Raw genomic sequence first — 22,589 nt, forward strand, 5'->3', positions numbered from 1 at the left:
TAAAAAGTGATTAAAATATACAATGTTGTGCTTTGAAAAGAAATTATTCTAATGGATTTACAGAAGGTTGTATTTAAGGTTGAAAAACTATAGCACTACAAAATTAGTTACCGACTGTTCAGGGCCATCCCCACTGATAGGCTGGTAAATGATCCTGTATCTCTGCACTCGACCACTGGCAGGATCCCATTTCACAGTCAAACTATGTGAAGTTGCATTGTACACCTGAAGGTTTCTTGGGCCACTCTTTGGGGCTAAGAAGTGCAATAAAGAAAAGAATAAATATGTTATTCACTAAAAATCAGGGACAAATACTTCATTCATACTTTTAAGGCTGCATGACTGCCTGATCAAGAGCAGAATGTATTAAGTACAAGAGAACATAAACTGTAATGTTTGTAAAATAATAAACATGTGGTAATCTAGTGTTTAGTATTCTTCCAAATACACAATAATATTTATTAAATGATCTCAGCTTTTTAATGTCAACATTTGTCACAGTTTAGAAAAAGATAGCTATGGGTTTTTCTTAATAGTACAATACCAGGAAATTCAGATTCTTACCTTGTGTTGTGATAGGTACCAAGGGTACTAGAAAAAAGTAGAAAGAATTTTCAGAATTCTTGTATGTATATGCTTTCTGTTTTAATAATAATGAATAACAACATGCAGAATCCCTTTATTTACTTACATGTCCGTTCACTGCCAATGAGCTCATCACTTTCTGATTCATCAGGATAGATGGCAGTAACTGAGATATCATATAATGTGTCTGGATTCAAATTTTCAAAGACCAAACTATTGTCATCCCCATTTAAGATAGTCTTGTGGAGAAATTAAAAAAAAAGGAAAAAAATAAATAAACAAAACCAGAACAAACAAAACAGACAAACAGAAAGTGGGATATAACTGAGTAACTTTTTACTCAGTAACATCACTGCAAGTGGCTGTAAGTATGTGTTCTACACCTTCTGACTGAATTTCCATTGCACACAACAGGAATTTATAGGCCATTTATCAATTACATTTCTGATTTTAAAAATATACTCTCTGAGAAACTGCCCATGGAAGCTTATGGTGGCTGTCTAATTCTTACCTCCTGTTTTTCTGATCTTCCATAGGGTCCCCAGGTTATTCTATACAGAGAGACATCTGGAGCTCCATGATCCCAAGTACCTCTAAAACTATTTGTGGTTACATCTGTGATTCTGAGATTGACTGGTGCTGGCACAGGCTCTATTATGAGAAAAGAAAAAGTATTCCACAAAATGTAACTACAAAATAAATGCAGTTAAACAAAGCAATTACTCAGACAAAGAATTTAGAAAATTATGTAGGAGATTCATCTCTCAGTTACCATGCTTCTAATGACTACATATAACCCATCCTACCTACACTAAGCAAATCGTCCTTCATCCTTCATAAGATCACACCATTAGGTCACATCACAGGATAAAACAGACGCAGCTCTACTGACCTCAGCAGAGATCACAACTCACATGCCTACTCACAACTGAAGTCCTAGCTCTTACATTTTGGAGTTAGGAGTGATTATTAACTCCCATAGACAGAGCTCAATCTCCTGCATGAGTGTCTCCCAAATCTTAAAATTCTTATATAAGCTAAATAAGACATGACTGAATTACACCACTTACTTAGAAAGAATTCACAGAGGTTAACTGTAGGTTAAGAAAGCTAAATATAATATAGCCACTGGGAAGAAATACACAAACAGGTAAAACCAGAGAATTAAACTAAAAATAATTTCTTTGGCAGAGTTTTCCTCTTCTTTCCTTACACACACATTCACACAAAACTACAGCTATAGAAAAAAGACTAGCCCAACGGCAAGCACAAAATCGCACAAACATTTTTAAATATATAAAACTACAAAAAATTCAGAAGAAAAAAAGAGATCGTAGGAATGTTTTTTCTCTTCTTTTTCATATCAGATTGAGGGGCTGTGATAAGATAACATTGCTTATTTCTGTTGTAGCTCTTCTGGTTAACTACCTTCTTAAATCATAAGCCTAGATCAGGATGAGAGCTTCTTTGACACCCGCTTTCTCCTTTTAGTCTGTCACTTCTCTTGTATGGAAATCAGCTCTTACAGTTTGTGCAACTCCATTTCCTTGCCTCTATTTGTTGAGGTACTGTCCTAGTTACAGGGGCTGGGACCAGTTTATCACTATGCAGGTATAACCAAAACTGTGTATTCTACACCTTCTGTGTAATTTCTGATGGACTGTTAATAAATGGTTTGCAGCAGCTGCCCAGGGTACACCTGACATCTCAGGCTCCAAGCTGGATGTTAAAAAAAACCCTGCAAGGCAGGGGAGCGTTTCTTTGTCTCCACACAAATGACTCAGCTGCAATAACTCCCCTTTGGAAAAGCATTAACACCTTCACACCCAGCCTGAGGGATCATCTCTGCTAATAGTCCACAATGACTGGCATAATAGGGAGCTGCAACACCTTGATTATCAAAGATTCCAAAAATATCCCATGATTCACAGAGTTAAATCACCCATTGTGAAACTCTCCATCCTGGGGGAAGTCCTGGGCATTCCCACCTCAGCTTGAGCATGTGTAATGGTTTTGGGACTTCTAGTACCAATCGTACAGAGGAGGACCAAAACTTCAACAAGAGGACTGTGATTGACACTCTCAACAAGTCTGTGATCATTACTTAACAGAACCGCGACCATCATCTGGACCAACAGGTTTTCCTTTCCTTTTAGTTTATAGCCAGGAGGTCCTGTGGTGCTCAGCACAGGGGCTAAAAACACCGTTCTGTTCTTGTCCAGGGTGCCGGGTTATACACCTGTCTTTGGGGGGTTAAAACCAATTTTTTTCTGGATAATTGTATTTATTGTAATCTTTAGTGAATTGTAATTCTGACATGTAATCTCATTGAGATGGGTTCATTTGTCCCACCCACCTGTTTACTTTTAAACCAGCACAGGTACTCAAATACTGCCTTGATGATTCTCTAGAAGTAGAGACGGATTTCACATTTCACGACGCAAAAACTCTCTAGGATCAGAAGCAAGATCATGTCTCTCTAATCCTCTAGCATATGGCCCAGCTTCCTACTCACTTTCCTAGATTCCTGCATAGATTTGCTAAACCTTTCCTCTGTCTTCATATTTTCTTACCCATTCTACACTACACTTCTCCTTCAGCCTCTAAACAGAAATAGTTGTGCTTGAGTTACTCTGTCACCTCTCTGCAGACTGCAGTCTCAGTGACACCGGAATCTAAGATTCCCAGGGTTTGTTAAATTGAAAATAATGCTACAAATGCAAGTAAAATTTTTCTCAGATTAAATGACAGCTCCACATAACGTATTGCAACATGCACGACTTTAACAGAACATAAAGCAAAACCAATCACAATAATGATTAATAAGAATACTTACGAGTGACAGCTTCTGCTTTTGTTGGCAGGGATTCTCCTTCATCATACACAGCAACAACGTGTACATTGTACACTGTTTGGGAGGAAAGGTCAGAGAGAGTAGTGCTGGTTTTGAGCCTGTCAATTTCCACCTAAGAATAAAAATAGTGACTTAAGAATTGTAAATTGCTCTTACTCTGCATTTGATTTAATGGCAGAAATTCCTGTACTGAAAAAGGAAAAGTATTCTGCACTACGTTTTGCCATTTACCCCTAAATTTACACCCGAATATTGAGTGCTATCTACTAATTTCCTTGCAAAGCATATTATATCAGATACATGCAGTACTTGTGGATCATTCACGGCTTCATTCTTTTGGAAACAAGGATGCAGACTAAAACTTAAGAAAATTCTCATTTCCTTATAAAAACATGTTTAATCCTCCAAGAGCTGATTCATGTCAAGCAGCACAGACAAGGAAAGCTTGTACCTAACTACAAGACATCTCTAACAATGCTCACACGTTCTGACAGTCGGTAAAGGGGCTAACATACCTTTATTCCACAATCCTGTCCTCTTAATTGTAAGCTTTTCTTAGACCTTGGCAAGATGACACTTAACCAGACAGCAGAAATGGCTGTTTACCAAAGCACAGGAAAATTCTCCAGTCCTTCTCTCTGGAGGAGGAGGAAGAAGGGAGTACCCAAAGAAATCCATCTCGTGCTTATTCCATTTCCAAGAAATCAATACCCTTTCCTGACTGCAATCACCGTGAACAGATGTTCTTTACTCTCGGTGGTGGGTTATAATACTACTCTTACTGCTATGTTAGTAACCTAACTCCTTGAAATAAAACTCTTTCTTAGTACTTTCAAGAATTTACCTCCTTCACATCAGGGTCATCAGCTATTTTGTATCTTAGGATGTATTTTTGAACTTTCCCTGGGGCAGCATCCCAACGGACATTCATGCTGCTGTGAGTAACATCCTGAATTGTTAAGCCTCTGGGTCCAGGCAAAGGTACTGTAAAAATAATGACAGTAGTAAGTGAAAATACTATTCATGGCAGAGGTATAGGTCTCTTACAGATGCAAGCAAATGCTTTTCATATTTTTTATTGAAATGGAGACATTCACTTTCTAAGAAGTTCATCGTCCTTGCCATTAGATGCGACAGTTTAGGAGCTTATTGTCCCACTAATGAACAACATAGCTATAAAGTATGTAGCTTTACCTTGGTAAATTACGAGCACAATACTTTTAGAAGTATTAGTGTTTAAAATCATAACTTTTGGAGACAATAGCCACTTTTCATGTATGGTTAAGGGTTTAACATTTTTTAAGGACATACAAATAAGCATACTTCATGCATCTAGCCCAGAAACGTGCCTTCACCAATAGGAAATATTTAAGGAAAGTTATAAAAAAGGAAGCCATATTTAGATCGATTTTTTTCTTGATATGGAATGTTTCTTTGTTATTTTCTACACTTCAGAGAATGTCTGAATTTGGGAACAAGGTTTCTAAGTTAATGCAACCAAAATTGAGACCTTTTAAAATACTATGACCACAAGATTTTCAAGCCAACTTCTTTCATTATTCAACAACAAAATTGTTTTGTTCCTCTTTTAATAGTTGGACCCTTTGCATTGAAATTGCCTTGAGATCTTTGGGAAATGAATGACTGTTAGCAAATGCATAAAACATAGTTAAGATGGTCTTCTAAACAAAACAGAATATATAAAAACTGTTGCATGAAATAAAATTAAATGTTGCTGAAGCAATAACAAAGTAAAAATCAAGATGTCCATACATGTCACTTCCTGGGTGGTGAGTGGGTCACTGGTGATATCACCAAACAATACGTAAGCTATTAAAGTGTACTCAGTGTTGGGGATGAGATCTACCAGCTGCACCTCATTCACTGATGGTCCAACACGCATCTGCACATGAAAAGTAACACATCATGTTTTAAAACTGAAGAAAGCAATGGCAGAAAAGCAAGCAGTGATTTAATTTCAAGGGAATTTTGTTTGTGAGATTCACAGTATATTTACAGCTTCCTGACTGATGTCATTGTATACAATATCTTTGTAAGTTCACTGCACTTCAAAAGTACATGCCAGTCTTTTGACTATTATGATAATCTAACAGTTTTTCTTAATTTATTTCTGGTAGAGTACAGGAAGTGAAGACAAATTCTCTCACCTCTTTCTCTGTGGCTGGGACTGTGGCATTCACAGGTTCATATGTTAACAAATAACCAGTAGCTCCATTGAGAGGTTCCCACCTCACTCGCATGTAGGTTGATCCAATATCATAAACATTCAAGTTTCTAACTGAAGAGATTGGCACTGTCAAATAAAAAATATATATTAATTTATTTATTTCACCTTCTTCATATTTTATATCACAGGTAGTACCACTGAGAATATTGCACATGGCTATTAGTGTACATTATGGGTAGTAGAAAGGCGATCTGCAAGCACTGTTTTTTTAAGTGGTTCTTAGTTTAAGAATGAGATAATGGTCACTCCATTTTGAATGAGGCTACAGATTTGCTATATACACAGCTAAAACTCTTACAAGTTTACACTCAGACACTTTAATATTCTAATCAGCAACATTAACTCACATGAATGCTCTAATATGAAACAACACAACTGGTTCAGGATCTTTACAAAAATGATATTTTGTCCTTTCTTCTTGTTTTCTGTATTTCTCTAATTATTAAATAACCATGGAAAACTACAGCAGACTTCATAAAAATTATGCAAATATTTTAAGGGTGGATGACAAGCCTAACACAAAACAAAGAAGTGAAATGAACACCAAACAATCGATGTTATTAAAGAGGCAGAAAAGTCACCTGATGTTGCATTCAGCATAAATATATCTAAAATCAATAATGTAGCCAACTCATAGTATAAACATGGCTAAGTTATATCTCATAGAAGTGGCATAACTCTGTTGAATTGGCTTTTTGCTAATTAGAAATCATTTCCATGGTATTGTCTGATGGTAGCAGGAATTAATTACCTAGCATAAAAATACAGGAGTATACATTTGTATATGATCACATTTCAGTACTTTTTAAACTCTGTCTTATAATTCATGTCTATTGTTCTAGTTTTGTACAGCCATGCTTTATGAGTCTGGAAAGAAGACGAGACAAACATTTTCTACCACACTGCAGTTTCACTTTGCTGAAGTTTTCCAGACAAGATCTGAACAACCTGTGTAACATAACACAGTTTAGTCATTCAAATTAAAAATTTTGTTTCTGCTAAGAAGAAAGCCTATGGTGGTAAAAGTTCTACTGGATATTTCCTCAGGTGCCAAACTGGCTGTTAACATGTTATTCAAGACCCATTTCTAACTTACAAGTTGTTTCCCTGCCGATCAGAGGTTCACTGCTTTCATCTTCTACCACAGAGAACACATTAACAACATATTCTGTTTCAGGTTGCAGATCTTTCAGAACTGTTGTTGTTTCCATCCTACTCACATAAAACTACATAAAAGAGAAGCAATGTTAACAACTGTACAACAAATATATTTGCAATCTTATCTCTAAGAAAAACAATCATTCCTTGTGAAACTTCAGAAATCAACGGTAAGGAGCTAAATAAAGTATGGTCTTAATCTTCTATGTATTTTGTCTGACCGTATAGTGATATTTTTGCAAACCGAGCTGTAGGTAAATCTCATACAGACACTTGTCTCAAATGGATCTGGATATATTTAACATCACTTACTGTGCATTCTACTTTCACACATGGTTTACACTTCTATATTAGTAAACAGCATAAAGAAAGCGCCAGGGATATATGTTACCACTTTTGGAGAAAAGGTTTCAAACACCCAGGATAATCTAGATGGTTACAGCACATGGCAACACTTTGAAGAACAGAAATGCCAGGAAGCAGTCAACCTGTAAAGTCAGTGTACGCTGTATTGACAGCTCCAACTTCAATCAAATGCCAAATCCTGAGGTCATGATTTACTAAGATTAAACTCTCCATGAGTAAAGAGTCCCCATGAATCTCCTGAGTTTAGATTTAAAAGCAACATTCGGACATGAAAAGTTCAGAGTTAGGTACACAGAGGTGCCTAACTTCATTCTCCCAAATACTTCATTCTCCTAAATACTACTCTGCCCGGTTGAAGAGAGTGATGAGCAATTCAGATTACCTACAGTCAATGATTGTGAGTCACTGACTTTGTGTAGAGAAGTAATAACCACAAGATAAGTCTGATCCTGTGCATTAAACAGTTTAGAATACATACTTAGGCACAGATTCGAAGTACCATCACACAGTGTTAATCTAAGCACACCTTTATCACCTACTGTCTTTTTTTCTATTAGCAAGAAAGTTTATTGCATTATGGCCAGGAAATTGCTGGTATAGACATATTTAAACCAATATATGACAATGGAACAGGAACAGAAAGGAATTACTAGAAATTGCAGTCAAGTGTTTTGAAGAGGTACATTTTATTCCTTGATTCCTGGTATTAAAGCAACCAAAGTTATATTTATGCTCCTATTTTTTGTAAATTTTTTGTATCATTTACCAAGGCATTATATTCTTGACCTTGGGAGACTTTTTTTCATTTACTGTTATATTATACTCAGCACAAATTACAGAATGATACTACCATGACGTGGAAGTGTAAGGTTATTATGGACAATGTCAAATATGAACTAACCTGTTTAGGACTACCTCCAGAGGTAGGGTAATATTCGACCCTGTATCTATCAACACTCTCAGGAGGTGGACTCCATCTCAGTCTGAAAGAACGAGGCGTCACCTCTGAAATGACTAGGTTAGAGGGAGGTGGCAAATCACCTACAAGCGGAAGCAAATTGAAAAAAATATTCTTTCATCTTATATTATCAGGGAGAAAGAAAAATCACTTTAAGTAGTTGCTTATGTTTCTGTTTTCTCAGGAATTACAACTTCATGAAGAGATAGCTCACCATCACACTCTCAAGACCAAACAAGCTCCCTGTAATTCCTATTCCGCCTTCAACACCAGCATTTCACTGGAGAACCATCAGCTAACATTACTGTTTTTCCATGCTCAGCTTTGCTTTTGGGCTGTCAGACATAAACACTTGAAAAAAGCAGGGCTGTTGAAATTATCCTCATTGGAGGAGTATCATCAAGGAACCTGCCACAATGGCAAAAAGCTGACACACCAAGAAACATGCTTCCTAATTCTGGGAAAGAAAGAAGGCACATCCAGCCATGTCATGCTGTGTTAGGCATAACACAGTCATTGTTGAAAGGAAAGGAAGAACCCCTGCAGGGTAGTCCAGGTGGTCTGCACAACTTCCTCACACCAGCAGCTGAAAAAACAGCCCAGGACTACATAGTGTTCCCAAGAAGTAATAAAAAGGAATTGACAGTGCAAACATGTAAATGGAAAAAGGATGAAATAGACTGAAAATGTGATATACCTGGACCTTTCACACTGTTACACAGATTCGTGGTTACATCATCAACAATGTTAGCCAGGAAGGAGAAATCTGCTACGTTGTAAGCATGGATGTCATCTGGATCCGTTGCAATCTGCTTCAGTTCATTTTCATCTGCATTTTTAATACCTTACAGATAAGACATGAAAACAAAGCTTGTTAAAAATTATGGCCATGAGGCACAATACCATGAAGTATTGCGGTATTCACAGAGAAGTGTGTGATCACTTCTTTGTGAATTTAGCAGATGGGCAGAAGGAGGCTGCTGCAGGCCATTTCTTCACATAGTACTTACCAATTGCATACAGTTCCACTCCCTCATCTCTGAGTTTTCTTGAAGGGGTGACTACATCATCCTGTGATTTGCCATCAGTGATGAGAACACCAATTTTGCGAGCTCTGGGCCTTAAGCCTGCATTTTGCTTGAAGTTGTTTTTTAAGATGAAATCCAAGGCCATTCCTAGCATGATACAAAGAAAGTAACCATCACTATAACCTATTTCCATATAGTAGTTATGGTAAAAGAGATTATTTCATCCTAGTGATTTCACTCTGACAACATAATTCCACAATTTACTTCTTTCTCGAAGTATTTGTAATCTAATTGCAGCCCATCATCCAGACTAACCAGCAATTGATATTATTTAAGCCTTCTCAAAGTCTCTAACCTCTTAACTTTTATGCACCCTCCTATCTGATCTCTTCTAGCTTTCCTTCTGGGTCCTGGTTGTCTTCATCCAAACCCTGACATGATGACTTTTCATCTTCTCATATTCTCAATAGTAACATAAACTCTTCATCATCCAAGCTCTCTTTTATCACATTTCTCCAGACTTCCTCTGAGTTTATAAGCCTATGCTACACCTGTTCTCTCCCAAACATACTGCATTGAACTGTAAGTCTCTTCCATCTTGGACACATTTGAGTTCACTGAACAATATTGGGGTCAGCTACTAGAATCATTTTTATTGGAGCTTAAAGAAAATCCTGGCAATGTGACATACCTGTTAGAGTATTGCCTCCTTTGTATGGTAAGTTGGCTACAGCCTCTAATAAAGACTGTTTGGTTCGGTAAGCATTGAGATTCCATTCTGTCCTGGGATCACCACTATACTGTGAAAGACCTGGAAAAAAAGCCATAATTTCCTCAGTTATTATGTGTCTGTGTAGCGGTTATGCTTCATTTTCACTCCAGCATATGAGAACTTACCAATCTGTACTTTGTCAGGACCAATATCAAAAACTTCAACAATACGGGCAATGAAGTTCCTGATGGTTTTAAAATTTGGCCGGCCAATACTCCATGAGCCATCCACCAGCAGCACAATATCAGCTTCTGCTCTGGTTCTACATTCTAAACCTGTCATGTCAACCAGAAAAATATAGCCTTAGCATGATAGTTTTCTTTCCCCATCCTTTTAGATGACATATGTCATGAGTTAGCTTCCAAAATAGCTCTAGTTTTATTCACTGGCACTCTGTCAAGTATGACCTATTTATGAACGTTATTCACACTAGTCACTGGTTCCATGGCAAAAACTGTCTAAATTTCTTCATGTATGTTTCCTTTTATAAATAAGCCTTTGCAAATGTCAAGGCCAGTGTTCTCTATTGTCATGTCATTATCTGTTTTGGTCTTTAAAGATGGTTGATAACCTGATTTCAGAAGTTTTGTACAAGACTACTAAACTAATCACTGACATGGCAGTGAGAACTATCAGATACAAATATACAAATTTATAGTATTTTAGTCTGTCATGCATAGCAGAACTACTACTACTTAATTTTCAACTATGTAATAGTGGAATTAATAGCATATATTACAAACACTTTCAAATAAATAGTATTTCTCAATTTTGGGATAAAAAGACATAGTAATACAGATGGTATAAAAGTTTACATGTACAGGAAAGAAAGAGCTCAATTCAAAGAAGACACACAAACATAAACACAGGTCAAGAGATACAGAGGGAACAAAAACAAACATTCATATAAAGCTGCAATATTCTAGAAAGGTAGGAAGTTATTTCACATATCTTCAGTTTACAAATTACAGAATAAAATATGCATAATATTGTTTTCATCACAAAAAAAATCACAAAATATTTATACAAAACAGAAAGACACAATAATTTTATCCACAACCATTTGCAAAAAAAAAAAATCTTTCTCTCTCTTTTCCTGTAGATTGTGTTACCAGCTGCAAATTTTCTGGCTTCCTGCCATCAGAGCTTCTCGTCTTTATATGGAAGAAATCCCATTGAGAAAAATCAGCCACACTCATCACAGTTGAAAGATATTGTGATTTCATATATGTTCCACAGAATTGATCCAACACTGTAGACTCATGAATATAACTACTCCATGTACCTGGGGGTTAAAAGCATGATCCTCTTCTGCATAGAAAATATAGATCTAGTCTTAATCAGGACAATAAAATCAGTTGGGAGTAGGGTTTAAGTAAAACCATGTTAGCTCAAAACATTGCATGCATAACTTTAATATGGAAGTTAAAGTTAGCTTCATGTACAATATAAGTGTTAAACTATTTTGACTTTTAGATTTCTTCCAACTACTACAGTTCCCCACATGGAAAATTCTAGCAATGGTACCAGATCTAGAGTGATTTTTCTCCCCCTATTAATATATAATTTACTACTACATTCACAGTCCGAGATAAATTTATTTTTCACATTAACCATGCATTAGTAAAACTAATCAGCTTAAAGAATATAACACTGAAGACAGAAATGAGAGCTGCTATAATGAAAAATAATAAACCAGTGTTAGAACAATTTTTTGTCTACTAGACTTATTAAAGCTTTAATGTAACCGATGGACTGTTTTGTAGTTTTTCTCAGTTTTACCCTCTAGTATTAGACTGAGCGGGACAGCAATTAATTAAGAATTTTCTAAAATTGCTGTCAATAAAGTTATACAAGATGAATATTTTTTACACAGCCCAGTGTGGAAACAAGGCTAAAAGAGGTTAAGCAAAAAGAATATTGTCAGCTGTCAGAAATCTTTTTTTCTTTATTTAACTCTGAAAGTACTTTGCAGTTAGGTTCTTTCTTGTCACCAAATTCTCTCTGATGGTTATGCAAGCTTTGAAATGGCAGAGGAGAAAAGCCTTTACTTATTCTTCTATACTTGGCTATTAAGAAGCAAAGACCTGCTTTTTTATGTTTTCCATAAAGGAGGAATGACCCCTGAAACTTTCCTCATCCAGTAGTATTAGCACGCAGAGGCCCACTAACCACACCAAAGGGAGCTTCTATCATAACATTCACAGAAACTTCAGCTACATTTAGCTACACAGGGAATAACTCCCAAACAGATACTGGAGAGACTCTGCAATTGCCTTCCTGAACTAAGTCTCCTCCTTCTATAGTGAAAAACAAAAGACTAAAGAACGGATATGTTGAATATAAACTTAAATAATACACAATAACACTGTGACATTCCCAACTACCAGATCTTTGTTCATTATATCATCTTAGTCTCGAAAGGAAAAGACACCATATAAGGACAAGCAAAGGGCTAACAATCTGCTTAAAATTCCTTGTTCTGCTTCTGTGAACACCCTTGTATATGAGCCATGATCTCTACAATCACATTTGACCTTATGTGATTTGACACAGATGGGGATGGCTTGGAAATGCAATGCAGATGGCTTTGAATAATCGGCAAAACATGGGCTGCCTGCGTTATCATCTTTATAAAATTATCTAAAGGGTGCGTAGGACTAGAATTGTGAACTGCAGCATGCTTAGTGGTCTTTTCAGACCAGGGCTTATGTCATCAGGGTAGGGAATATACTGAATCCTGTAAACAAATATGTATGTGCATTAGAAAAACAATAACTTTTGGTCTTTTTTAATCCAAAATTCAAGACTGCCTTTTCTTCAAATCAGTCATGTTTACCTCTAGATAAAAATGGCTCTGAAGTAGTATCCGAAAGAGTGGTCATCTCTTGTCCAATCAGGGGGTTGCTCTCTCCTCCTTCAAACATCCCAAAAACATTTACCTTATATGTAGTTCCTGCCCTGCAATAGTTAAATAAGTATACTGTAAGTAAAGTCATTTGGCTAGTTAAATGCTAAACACTTCACTTAATAAATTCTCACAGAAAAAAATCCCTCATGGAAAAGAAGGTGCTAAAACATGAAGCCCAAACACTAGCTCTTCAACAAGAAAGTGAAGTTTCAAAATTTAAAAGCTGATTCTACACTCTGTACTTAAATTTATAGCCTTCCTCATTCAAGTTATTTAATTCTGGGAAGAATACAGAGAAATTGTCCAGGCAGACAGAGATCAGGTTAGGAAAGCTGAAGCCCCGATAGAAATAAATCTGGCCAGGGACATCAAGGAAAACAAGAAAAGTTTCTACAGTACATCAGTAATAAAAGGAAGACGGGAAAACACGGGCCCTCTCCAGAAGAAAACAGGAGACATGTTTACGCAGAATAGGGAGAATGCTGAGGTACTGAATTACTTTTTTGACTCAGTCTCCACCAAAAAGTGCCCCAGCCGCACCACCCAGGTCACACAAGGCAAAGTCAGAGATGGGGAGAAGGAAGAACCACCCACTGCAGGAGAAGATCAGGTTTGAGACCAGCTAAGTAATCCAAAGGTGTACAAGTCTATGGGATCTGATGAGGTGCATCCACGGGTACTGAGGGAACTGGTAGATGAAGTTGCTAAGCCACCAGCCATCATATTTGAGAAGTCACGGCAATTCAGTGAATTTTCCACTGACTGGAAAAGGGGGAACATAATCCCCATTCTTAAAAAGGGAAATAAGGAAGATGTGGGGAACTACAGACTACGGAGGTCAGTCTCACCTCAGTGCTTGGCAAGATCAAGGAGCAGATCCTCCGGGAATCTATGCTAAGGCACGTGGAAAATAAAGAGGTGACTGGTGAAAGCCAAGACAGCTTCATAAGGGCAAATCATGCCTAACAAATTTGGTAGCCTTCCACGACAGACTTACAGCTTTGGTAGATAAGGGAAGAGCAACTGACATCATCTGCCTGGACTTGTGCAAAGCATTCAACACTGTTCTGCATGACAACCTTGCCTCTAAACTAGAGAGACCTGGATTTACCTACTAGACCACTCTGTGGATAAGGAATTGGCTGGGTGGTCACACTCACAGAGTTGTGATCAAGGACTCCACATCCAAGCAGAGATCAATGATGAGTGGCATTCCTCAGGAGTCACTATTGGGAATGGTGCTGTTTAATATCTTTGCTGGAAGCAGGGATGGTGGAATCAAGTGCATCCCCACACTGTGTGGTGTGGCCAACAAGCTGGAGGGAAGGGATGCCATCTGGAAAGACCTTTTAAAGGTTTGAGAGGTGGGACTGTGTGAACCGCATGAAGTTCAACAAGGCCAAGTGCAAGGTCCTGCACCTGGGAAATCCCAAGCACAAATAGGGGCTGGGTGATACATGAATTGAGAGCAGCCCTGAGGAAAGAGACTTGAAGATACTGGTGGATGAAAAACTGAGGATGACCCAGCAATGTCCTCCTGAAGCCCCAAAAGCCAAATGTATCCTGGGCTGCATCACAAGAAGCATGATCAGCAGGTCAAGAGAGGTGGTTTTCATCCTCTGTTTTGCTTATGTGAGATCCCACCTGGAGTACTGTGTCCAACTCTGGAGCCACCAGCATAAGGGCTTGGACCTGTTGTAATGAGTCCAGAGGAGGGCCAAAAAAATATCAGAGGAGTGAAGTATCTATCCCGTGAAGACAGGCTGAGAGTTGGGGTTGTTCAGCCTGGAGAAGAGAAGGGTCCAGGGAGACCTTATGTTAGCCTTCCCGTACCTAAAAGAAATCTGGAAAGGGACATTTAAGCAGGGTAGATACTGATAGGACAACAGGTAATGGCTTTAAACTGAAAGAGAGTAGATTTAGATTAGATATTAAGAAGGTGTTCTTTACTGCGAGTGGTGAGGCACTGGAACAGATTGCCCAGAGAAGCTGTGGGTGTCCCATCCCTGGAGAAGGCATCCCTGCCCACAGCAACAAAGTTGGAAGTAGGTGATCCTTCAGGTCCCTTTCAACTCAAATCATTCTGTGACTGTATAATTCTTTGACTTTTAATTATCCTATTTTTAATATATTTAGTATATTTGCATAACAGATTTTGACATGCTCTGAAGCCTTCTTTACAGATTCAAGCCTCTGAGAAAATGAATCAAGAACCAAACTCAGCTTTTTTCAAGAAACCTGAGGCAAGGAACTTTTGAGAGGAAACTTTAGAAATCCCAAGTATCCTCCAGTATCCTGTTATCTTTTTTATATTTGAAATGCAGAACACAGCTCCTGTCCATATCTTTGCCTCCTTCAGTTCCTGTGAGAATGATTGAAGTGGATAATCTCACAAAGAAACTTGCCAGAGACTGCATAACAAGATCTTCATAGCTTATTGTCAAAATTACTTTCTTACTTACAGTAGATTTTGCCAGGCATTTCAATACCAGATCCTGATTAAACAAAACCCTAAGCTAAAGTTATTTAAAAAAATAAAAACAACCAAAACCAAACATGAGTTATTATTCATACCTAAGCTCCTCCAACACCACTGTGCTGTCGTATGGCCCCACTATTAATTCTCCAAGACTCCCATCATCTTCAGTAGGGTGGAAAGTTACTTTGTACCCCTTCACTCGCCCTGGTGCTGGCTCCCATGTTACTCGGAAACTTGACATAGTTGAATCAGAAGTTCTCAGATTTCGAGGTGGCTTAAAGGGAGAGGCTGCAAGGATGGGGAAAAAAATGCTTTAGATCAGGTCTGCACATGGGAAAAAAATCAACAAGCATGCTTTTATGTAAAAATACATACGCAAATCCAGTATTAGTGATAATCCTAAACTCTTTGTGCCTTTGACATAAATAGAAGTATTAAAAGATGAATGGTGATTTTCCTGTCACTTAATTTTAGCTATCTAACCAAGAGGTATGTTAAATTTATTATCGAGGATCCCTCTACAGTCAACACACCGAGGGATAAATAGCCTGGCAGCTGAAGCAACTTCACCACCAGAGGTGTGGCAGTATGTCAAAAAATAATTCTTCAGAGGAGTGCCAGCCAACCAGCTTGAGGAGCAACTTCCTCTGAAGGTCAGTACTCACAGACAGAGTGGTTAACAAGCCTGCTGCTAGCTTCTGCATCACTTTTGCTTTTGCGTAACTCTGAAGTGCAGCAAGGAAAATACTGCAGTAGTGTAATCTCAAAGTTGCAAAAAATGGGAGAGTGAACGGAAAGTCACCACTACAGCTTTGGAGTGAAAGATGGAGGGAAAAAAATAAAGAGTTTGCTTTATCCCTATGCCTGTGCAATTGTATAACTATAGCTTAAAGATCATATATGTCCCCAGATGGTGAATTCTGCTGAGAAATAGTAGATGCAGTCCCACTCAAAAGCAAAAATATAGTCTCTCTGTCTCATCTCCCATGATAGTTCCTGAATTATGATGACAGCTCCAAATAACAAGATCACTTAGGCCTCACTTTCTTCCAAAGAGTGTTTACCACTACAACTATTTAGACTGAAAGCACAGAGGCATATCTGCATCAAGATGAAGAGTTTAAAAATCAAAAGCAGCTGTATGATTTTCAACACTGGAAAACTAGGTATTGGTCAAGATCTGATCAAGTTTTCATGACTCCTTTATATCGATCACATTTTAGGCTAAAAAGAAATCTTCAGTAACTGAGGTGCTGATATCTCCACTGATAAAAGACTTTTTTTTCTTACTTCCTGTCATTATTCAATATAACCTACATTCAGAGAACAGAGAATGGCATGAACTGCTTACAGAGCACCTCAGTGAATGGCACTAGTCCCACACAGGTAGAAACATCTTGAAAAAAATTCTCTTTTGGTAATGGCTTTCTATCTATTGCAGCAGGAAACTGACTCTAAATCTGGTTGATCTGGGTATCAAGAAAACATTTCCTTCAAAATATAAGATCAGCATCAGATACATACTAAAGGTAGAGTAGAAAATTAGTTTTGCTTTTACCACAAAAATGCCCTTACTGGGACTATTAAGAGTTTCAGTTTCTGAGAGAGAAGACAGCTTGTCCAAAAGACCAGGAAGTAAGGCTTCCACAGATGAAACTTTAAAATCATCTACTGTCCCTCTTTATTACCTCAGGTCTTCCCCAGAAAATACAGTAACCAAAGAAGACAATCCTAAATAACATGATGTTGGGTAGCTCTTTAATTAATATCCACAAAAAAAAGGCAAATTATGAAACAGCTGACAATGCTTCATTAAGTAGTCTGTTGATATACTGTCTTCCTCACAAAACACCTTGTTTTGACTTCTGATGACAGTGTTTCAAAACAAGTCTAGTATTTTCAAGTATTTTACACCATATTTACACCCTCAATATCAATAGCAAAAAGCTGTGCTCAGGCTATGCCATAGTGAAGCTTACAACAAATCAAACTCTTTTCTCAACCTCTAACATTTTCTTCAATTTGCCTGTCAATTCACGATCTTGGCAGACTCCACCACACTTTTCTATGTATCACTATTATTAATTTTAAGCACAAAACTTGCATTATGAAGTCCTGTACAACCTTGTGCTACATACCTGTTGTTCCTTCTGCTTTTCTTGATTTTCCTTGTCCAAAATCATAAATTGGAACAACACTTAAGTCATATGTAGTTCGTGGCTTAAGCCGCTTTAACACTATGCTTGTAGCAGGAGCATTTACTCTTCCAAACATCTGTCTTCCTCCACTGCGTGGTCGGTAATACACACGATAAGACAAGACCTTGCCAGGTGAAGGTTGCCATGAAACTCTCATTGTATTTTCTGTCTCGTTGTCTACTGTCACAGTCCTGGCATCTGGTGACACTTTTCAGAGTAAAAATACAGATAAATGTTTACTTTATCACATACCCCGATATATTCAGTTGCATAACTACAAAATTAATTCTACTGTATGAAAAAATAAAATTGCCCTCTTTAAAATTACAGTATTCGATTGTGGGGAAGGCACAGCAGAATCTCACAGGTCATTGTTAATTATTTTTTAATTGTAATGGACTAAACAAACAGAAGCGTGCTTTTCACTACAGAGAGAAAAACAGGGAAGGATAAATCATATGATGACACAGCATAATTGGGAGGTTTTTTAGTCACACTTTTCAGCAATCCATTAAATAATGGATTCAGCAGTCTAAATTGAAAGTGATAAATTATAAAGTTATTTTTTCTTTAATACAATGTCCTATAGCATTCAGATTTTCAAAGTTTTGAGTTTACTGGTCTGATAAGATACTGGTAAATAACTAAACTGCTGGGTGTTGGAGCCTATACAAACTATCCTGCTGGAAAATCACTCATCACTATTTGCAACATAGTATATGTGCTGAAATAAGCCCATGGACTAATCAATCATTTTCTCTACAAATTGCAGCATTCAGCTTCTAAGAAATATTTTCCAGACTGTATAAATGGTATAAATAATCCAAAGTGAACTGAAAGGTATGCAATGCTGGCTGTCAGCCGAAATAAGCCATCTAGGTTTTAGCAAACTGAACCTTCTTGGCATGCTGGAATCGGTCAATATTTCATCACATGGTAAGGCAGGCTTTGCAGCTCCTGGGAACTGACAATTTCTACTCATTGTTTGTACCAGAAAGATGCAATATTAGTCTCAGGTCTGGGGCTATTGATAGGCCTGATAGCAAGTTCCCTCAGTCAGCACATAGAGAGAAGCAACAAATTATATGACTAAGCTGCCTACTTAATTTGGAAAGGGCAGGATGGCTAATGCTGCTGTTCTTGAACAAAGAAGGAAGGCGTGGGACAGCAGTCTGCTTTGACTCTGGGGAATCAGCTCTTAGGAACAGCAGCAATCACTACTCTTGCAAAACCTTAAGAAAAACTAAAATGGGTCAAGGACAAAGGTTAAGGTAGTTCAGCAGCCTCTCTCCAACAGTAGTCAAAACAGATGCTTGGGAAAGAGTACAAGAACATATAAACACACATGATGCTTCCCCAGAGCTCTCCCTCAGGCTTTGTCTTCACATGGCCCCTTTAGACAAACAACAGAAACATCAAGGCTGATTCAGGGCATCCCTTCATTCATTCACTCAGGCTGCTGTACTTGCCAGTTCTGGCTATACAGCAACAAGCCACCTCTGGTCTCTTGGTGTTTTTTCACTTTGCCTACACTGCAGGAGAGGCTTGAGCCTGCTTCCACAAATAATACATAATGTTTGGCAAATAAGAAAAAAAAGAAGAGCCCCAGAAAGGTAAATAACAAATATCAAAGTCACCCAGTAAGCCTCAGTTTGAGGACTGTGAAGACTGGAAAGGGCAGTTAGCTTGGAAAGCATATTCATTGATTCTGTGGGAATTTACACCACCTTTCCTCCTTAATCTATCCATAACATTTCCTCCACCTTATTTCCAGCAGTCACACCAAGCCTATGGAAGGCTGACTTCAGAGTAATTTGCAGACAAAATCATATCTTAAATTGGAGGTAACTCTTGCTGAATCCAAACCTGTATGACATAGAAGAGATTTTCGTGGTTTTTAATTGTCCTGCAAAATGTCAGAATTGACTGAGCTGAGGTGGCATTTTAGTTTGGGGCAGCTTTTTTGGGGGAAAAAAAAAAGAAGAAAAATAAGGTCCATTTTCTTTTAAAAATGGTAATTTCATCAAGAACAGAATGTTACAAATGTTGTAGTGCACTCACCATCAGTAAAAGCCTCTCCTTCAACTGGGTCTCCTTCTCCACTGCTGTAGGCTGCATATACTGAAATCCTGTATTTAGTCTCTGGCTCCAAGCCTTCTATCACAGCATCCACTGTATTTCCAGGGACTCTCTTCTCTGCCATTGTATCATCATAAAGTGATTTCCATACTATCCTATAATGGTTAACTGTTCCTGGAGCTGGTGTCCATGATAACCCAACTGTAGTGTCAGTTATGTCTGTGGTAACCAAATTACGTGGTGAACCACGTTCTGCAAGAAAGAAAACAGCAAAGTACAAATGTAAAAGTCAAATGATCATAAGAGCAAAAACAAACTTTTCCCATCAATATTAGTTTCAATGTCATACATTTGTAGTTCCAAGAGAAAATGCATGAATGTTTCAACAAGATGCTTCAAGCTAGCTTTAGACTATGAATGATCCTGTGCCTTACCATGCAAGATACTTAGTAGTCATGCTTTAGAATATGCAAAATAAAAATGGCAGTATTCAAAGACTTGGAATGAAGCCAGTGCTTAAATGTGGTGCAGCTCACTTGGGTAATTTCTAACCCTCAAATAAATAACTTTATTTCATTCATTCATCTTCATCCTTATGTGTGTAACTTTTTTCTGGGGGTTAAATAAAGGAGACTTTTACCTGGGTCAAACAGTCCTTTCTCTGACAACTTTAACTTCTTGTTTAATGGTACTATTATCTTCCAGACTACCACACCAGATCTACCATCTATTTCATTTTATGTTTTCAACTAATTTGCAGTGTCTTTACTTCATGCCAACCTTAGAGTAGAAAACACCCTCCATCTTTCCACTCAGAAGAACTGTATCTCCATCCTCCCAGAGGAGGTTGTTTCAACCAGCTTGGAACAAAGGAAGCAGCTCATTAGTCTGTGAAACTCAATTGTCAGCTGGATGCATGAATCTCACCTAACACACCAGAGTAATTCCACAGCTTAAAAACGAAGCTCATTGGTTTAGAGTGGTGCAGTGAAAGGAGTGCCCCTGTTTAACATTTAATGTACATTTATAACATATGTTCAATTTTCCCATTGCACTGGCTTGTTTTTGATGGCAGGAAAGGAGCACTCACTGGTGAGTTTAGTGCAATGGCCTCATTAAAGCAAAATCTGCAAAAGGGATCTATGGAACCAGATCTACATACACACAGAAGCTTTTCGATTCTTTGCTGTGTATTCTCTGTGGCATTTCGACTGTACAGGACATTCCTGAGAGACTGTTTAGCAAGAGGACTTAAACACTTGAGGTGGCCTCATGGCATCACAGTTAAGTTTTACCCTCAGTGATAAAAACATATTCCTATACTATACCACAGCAGCCACAGGATTAGAATCAAAATGCTTTGAACACAAAGAAATTCAGTACCTATCCAATTTCCACCCCTTAGTCTTGTTGCAAGAACAGAGCTCACTACATTCAGAAGCCTGAAGCAGTTTCAGGCTAACAAGTTGCTCAAAGTCATATACTGTGTTTTCACTTTTCATATTCGTCTTTTACTTCCACCACAAACCTGCAACATTTCCAAACCCAATCCCACTGGAGCAAACAAGACTACTTATAGAAAGCTTCATTTTGAAAACATCTCAGTGCCAGCTTAACTTCATTAAAACTGAGCTAACAAATTCCACTTGACTTAATGATGAATGGAAATTAATGTCAACCTCTCTGAATTTAGTAAAGATTCATCAGCTGCACAGATTACAGAACCAAAGAGTACCACAACAATCATGAAGATGACTCTCACATATAGCTAACAGTGCATGTTGTGGGGGTTTCACAGTCTTAGAGACATCCCATTATGTTTTTCTGGAGACAATCCTTTTCTATCCTAACTCTGCATCAGTCCTTACAATTTTACTCTTCAAACCAATTTTTAGCCTTACAATATAAATCACCACAATTTATGTCATCTTCTCTTCAAAAAAAAGCTTAAGATAGAGAGGTTTTAGTAAAGTTCCCTTATCCTTTCATAACAGTGGTTGCATAGAGCGAAAAAAAGTTATAGTGAAAAGGCCTGATTCAGCTCATGCTTCATGAAGTCTCACCAAATTCAGTGACTGCATTAAATGAAAGCCAGGACAGAATCTAAACTCCAAAGAACAATTTTCCTGGAAGCCTGAAAAAAAGATTTGCCTTCAAAAGTAAATTACACCAATTTTTCTGTCTGCTCTTAAGCTCCTACTCCCAAATCTTGGCTTTTTCGTACAATAAAAAAAATATTAAGGCAATCCAAATGGAAAAAATATGGAAAACTTAACTTGATATAATGCACAGATGTCTCACAATAAAAACCTTTCTTTCCATATTTTAATGTAATATAAATATACAAGTCACTTTATTTTGGCTACTTTAAAACATGGCTCTGCCACAACATGATTTCAGTATTAAAGTATCTGCTACCACAGCACAATTTTTTGCAAGTCTACTCTTGGACACCAGAGCTAATGATATATGTTGGAAATACTGCAAAAATAACTGCTTATTTAAACCCCTTATTGATTAAGTAATTACTGAGGTCATTAAATAATGGAGGAAAATAATTTGTTTGGAATGGACTATAATGAACTGCAGTTACTGTAATATGTTGGTTCTGAAAGAAATATTCTTTGGAACTAAATGTCTTTTTTATAAGGCAAGGTAAGAGAGGGAAAAGGATCTGGGATTCCTACCAAACCACTAGAACTAAATGGAAAATTTTTACTTCAAATAGTTGGAAACTGCTGACAAGACAACTTACCTACTAAGGGAAATTAGACTTTTTATATGTTACACTGCAACTGAGAACACTTCTTTAACATAACACACTAACTTGATTTGCACCTTATGCATGAGGTGGAAGTTCATTCACGGATTTTTTTTTTTTTTTTTTCACTGGATCTCCCAGAAGTGGTTGGTTTTGGTTTTTGTTTTTGTTTTTTTTTTTTATTAAGGAAAC

General features: G+C 37.6%; 1 protein-coding gene across 3 annotated transcripts in view; it reads right to left on the minus strand.

The window, feature by feature from the left end:
- COL12A1 (collagen type XII alpha 1 chain) overlaps positions 1-22,589 on the minus strand; it is a 93,907-nt gene that overhangs the window by 50,005 nt on the left and 21,313 nt on the right. For 2 of the 3 annotated variants that reach the window (XM_017825836.1, XM_017825846.1), the window contains exons 13-30: positions 19,619-19,888; positions 17,498-17,764; positions 15,455-15,647; positions 12,809-12,930; positions 10,095-10,244; positions 9,889-10,008; positions 9,180-9,344; positions 8,867-9,013; positions 8,113-8,252; positions 6,784-6,913; positions 5,608-5,753; positions 5,213-5,342; positions 4,284-4,423; positions 3,422-3,551; positions 1,097-1,236; positions 692-824; positions 565-591; positions 112-254 (exon numbers count right to left, since the gene is read on the minus strand). In XM_017825836.1, the coding sequence (XP_017681325.1) occupies positions 112-254; positions 565-591; positions 692-824; positions 1,097-1,236; positions 3,422-3,551; positions 4,284-4,423; positions 5,213-5,342; positions 5,608-5,753; positions 6,784-6,913; positions 8,113-8,252; positions 8,867-9,013; positions 9,180-9,344; positions 9,889-10,008; positions 10,095-10,244; positions 12,809-12,930; positions 15,455-15,647; positions 17,498-17,764; positions 19,619-19,888 (2,693 nt within the window). The remainder of the gene's footprint in view (positions 1-111; positions 255-564; positions 592-691; positions 825-1,096; positions 1,237-3,421; positions 3,552-4,283; positions 4,424-5,212; positions 5,343-5,607; positions 5,754-6,783; positions 6,914-8,112; positions 8,253-8,866; positions 9,014-9,179; positions 9,345-9,888; positions 10,009-10,094; positions 10,245-12,808; positions 12,931-15,454; positions 15,648-17,497; positions 17,765-19,618; positions 19,889-22,589) is intronic. The other variant, XM_017825852.1, reaches the window with a different exon arrangement.

The sequence above is a fragment of the Lepidothrix coronata genome, unplaced genomic scaffold (genome assembly GCF_001604755.1).
Source record: "Lepidothrix coronata isolate B3197 unplaced genomic scaffold, Lepidothrix_coronata-1.0 Scaffold4, whole genome shotgun sequence".
Taxonomy (NCBI): domain Eukaryota; kingdom Metazoa; phylum Chordata; class Aves; order Passeriformes; family Pipridae; genus Lepidothrix; species Lepidothrix coronata.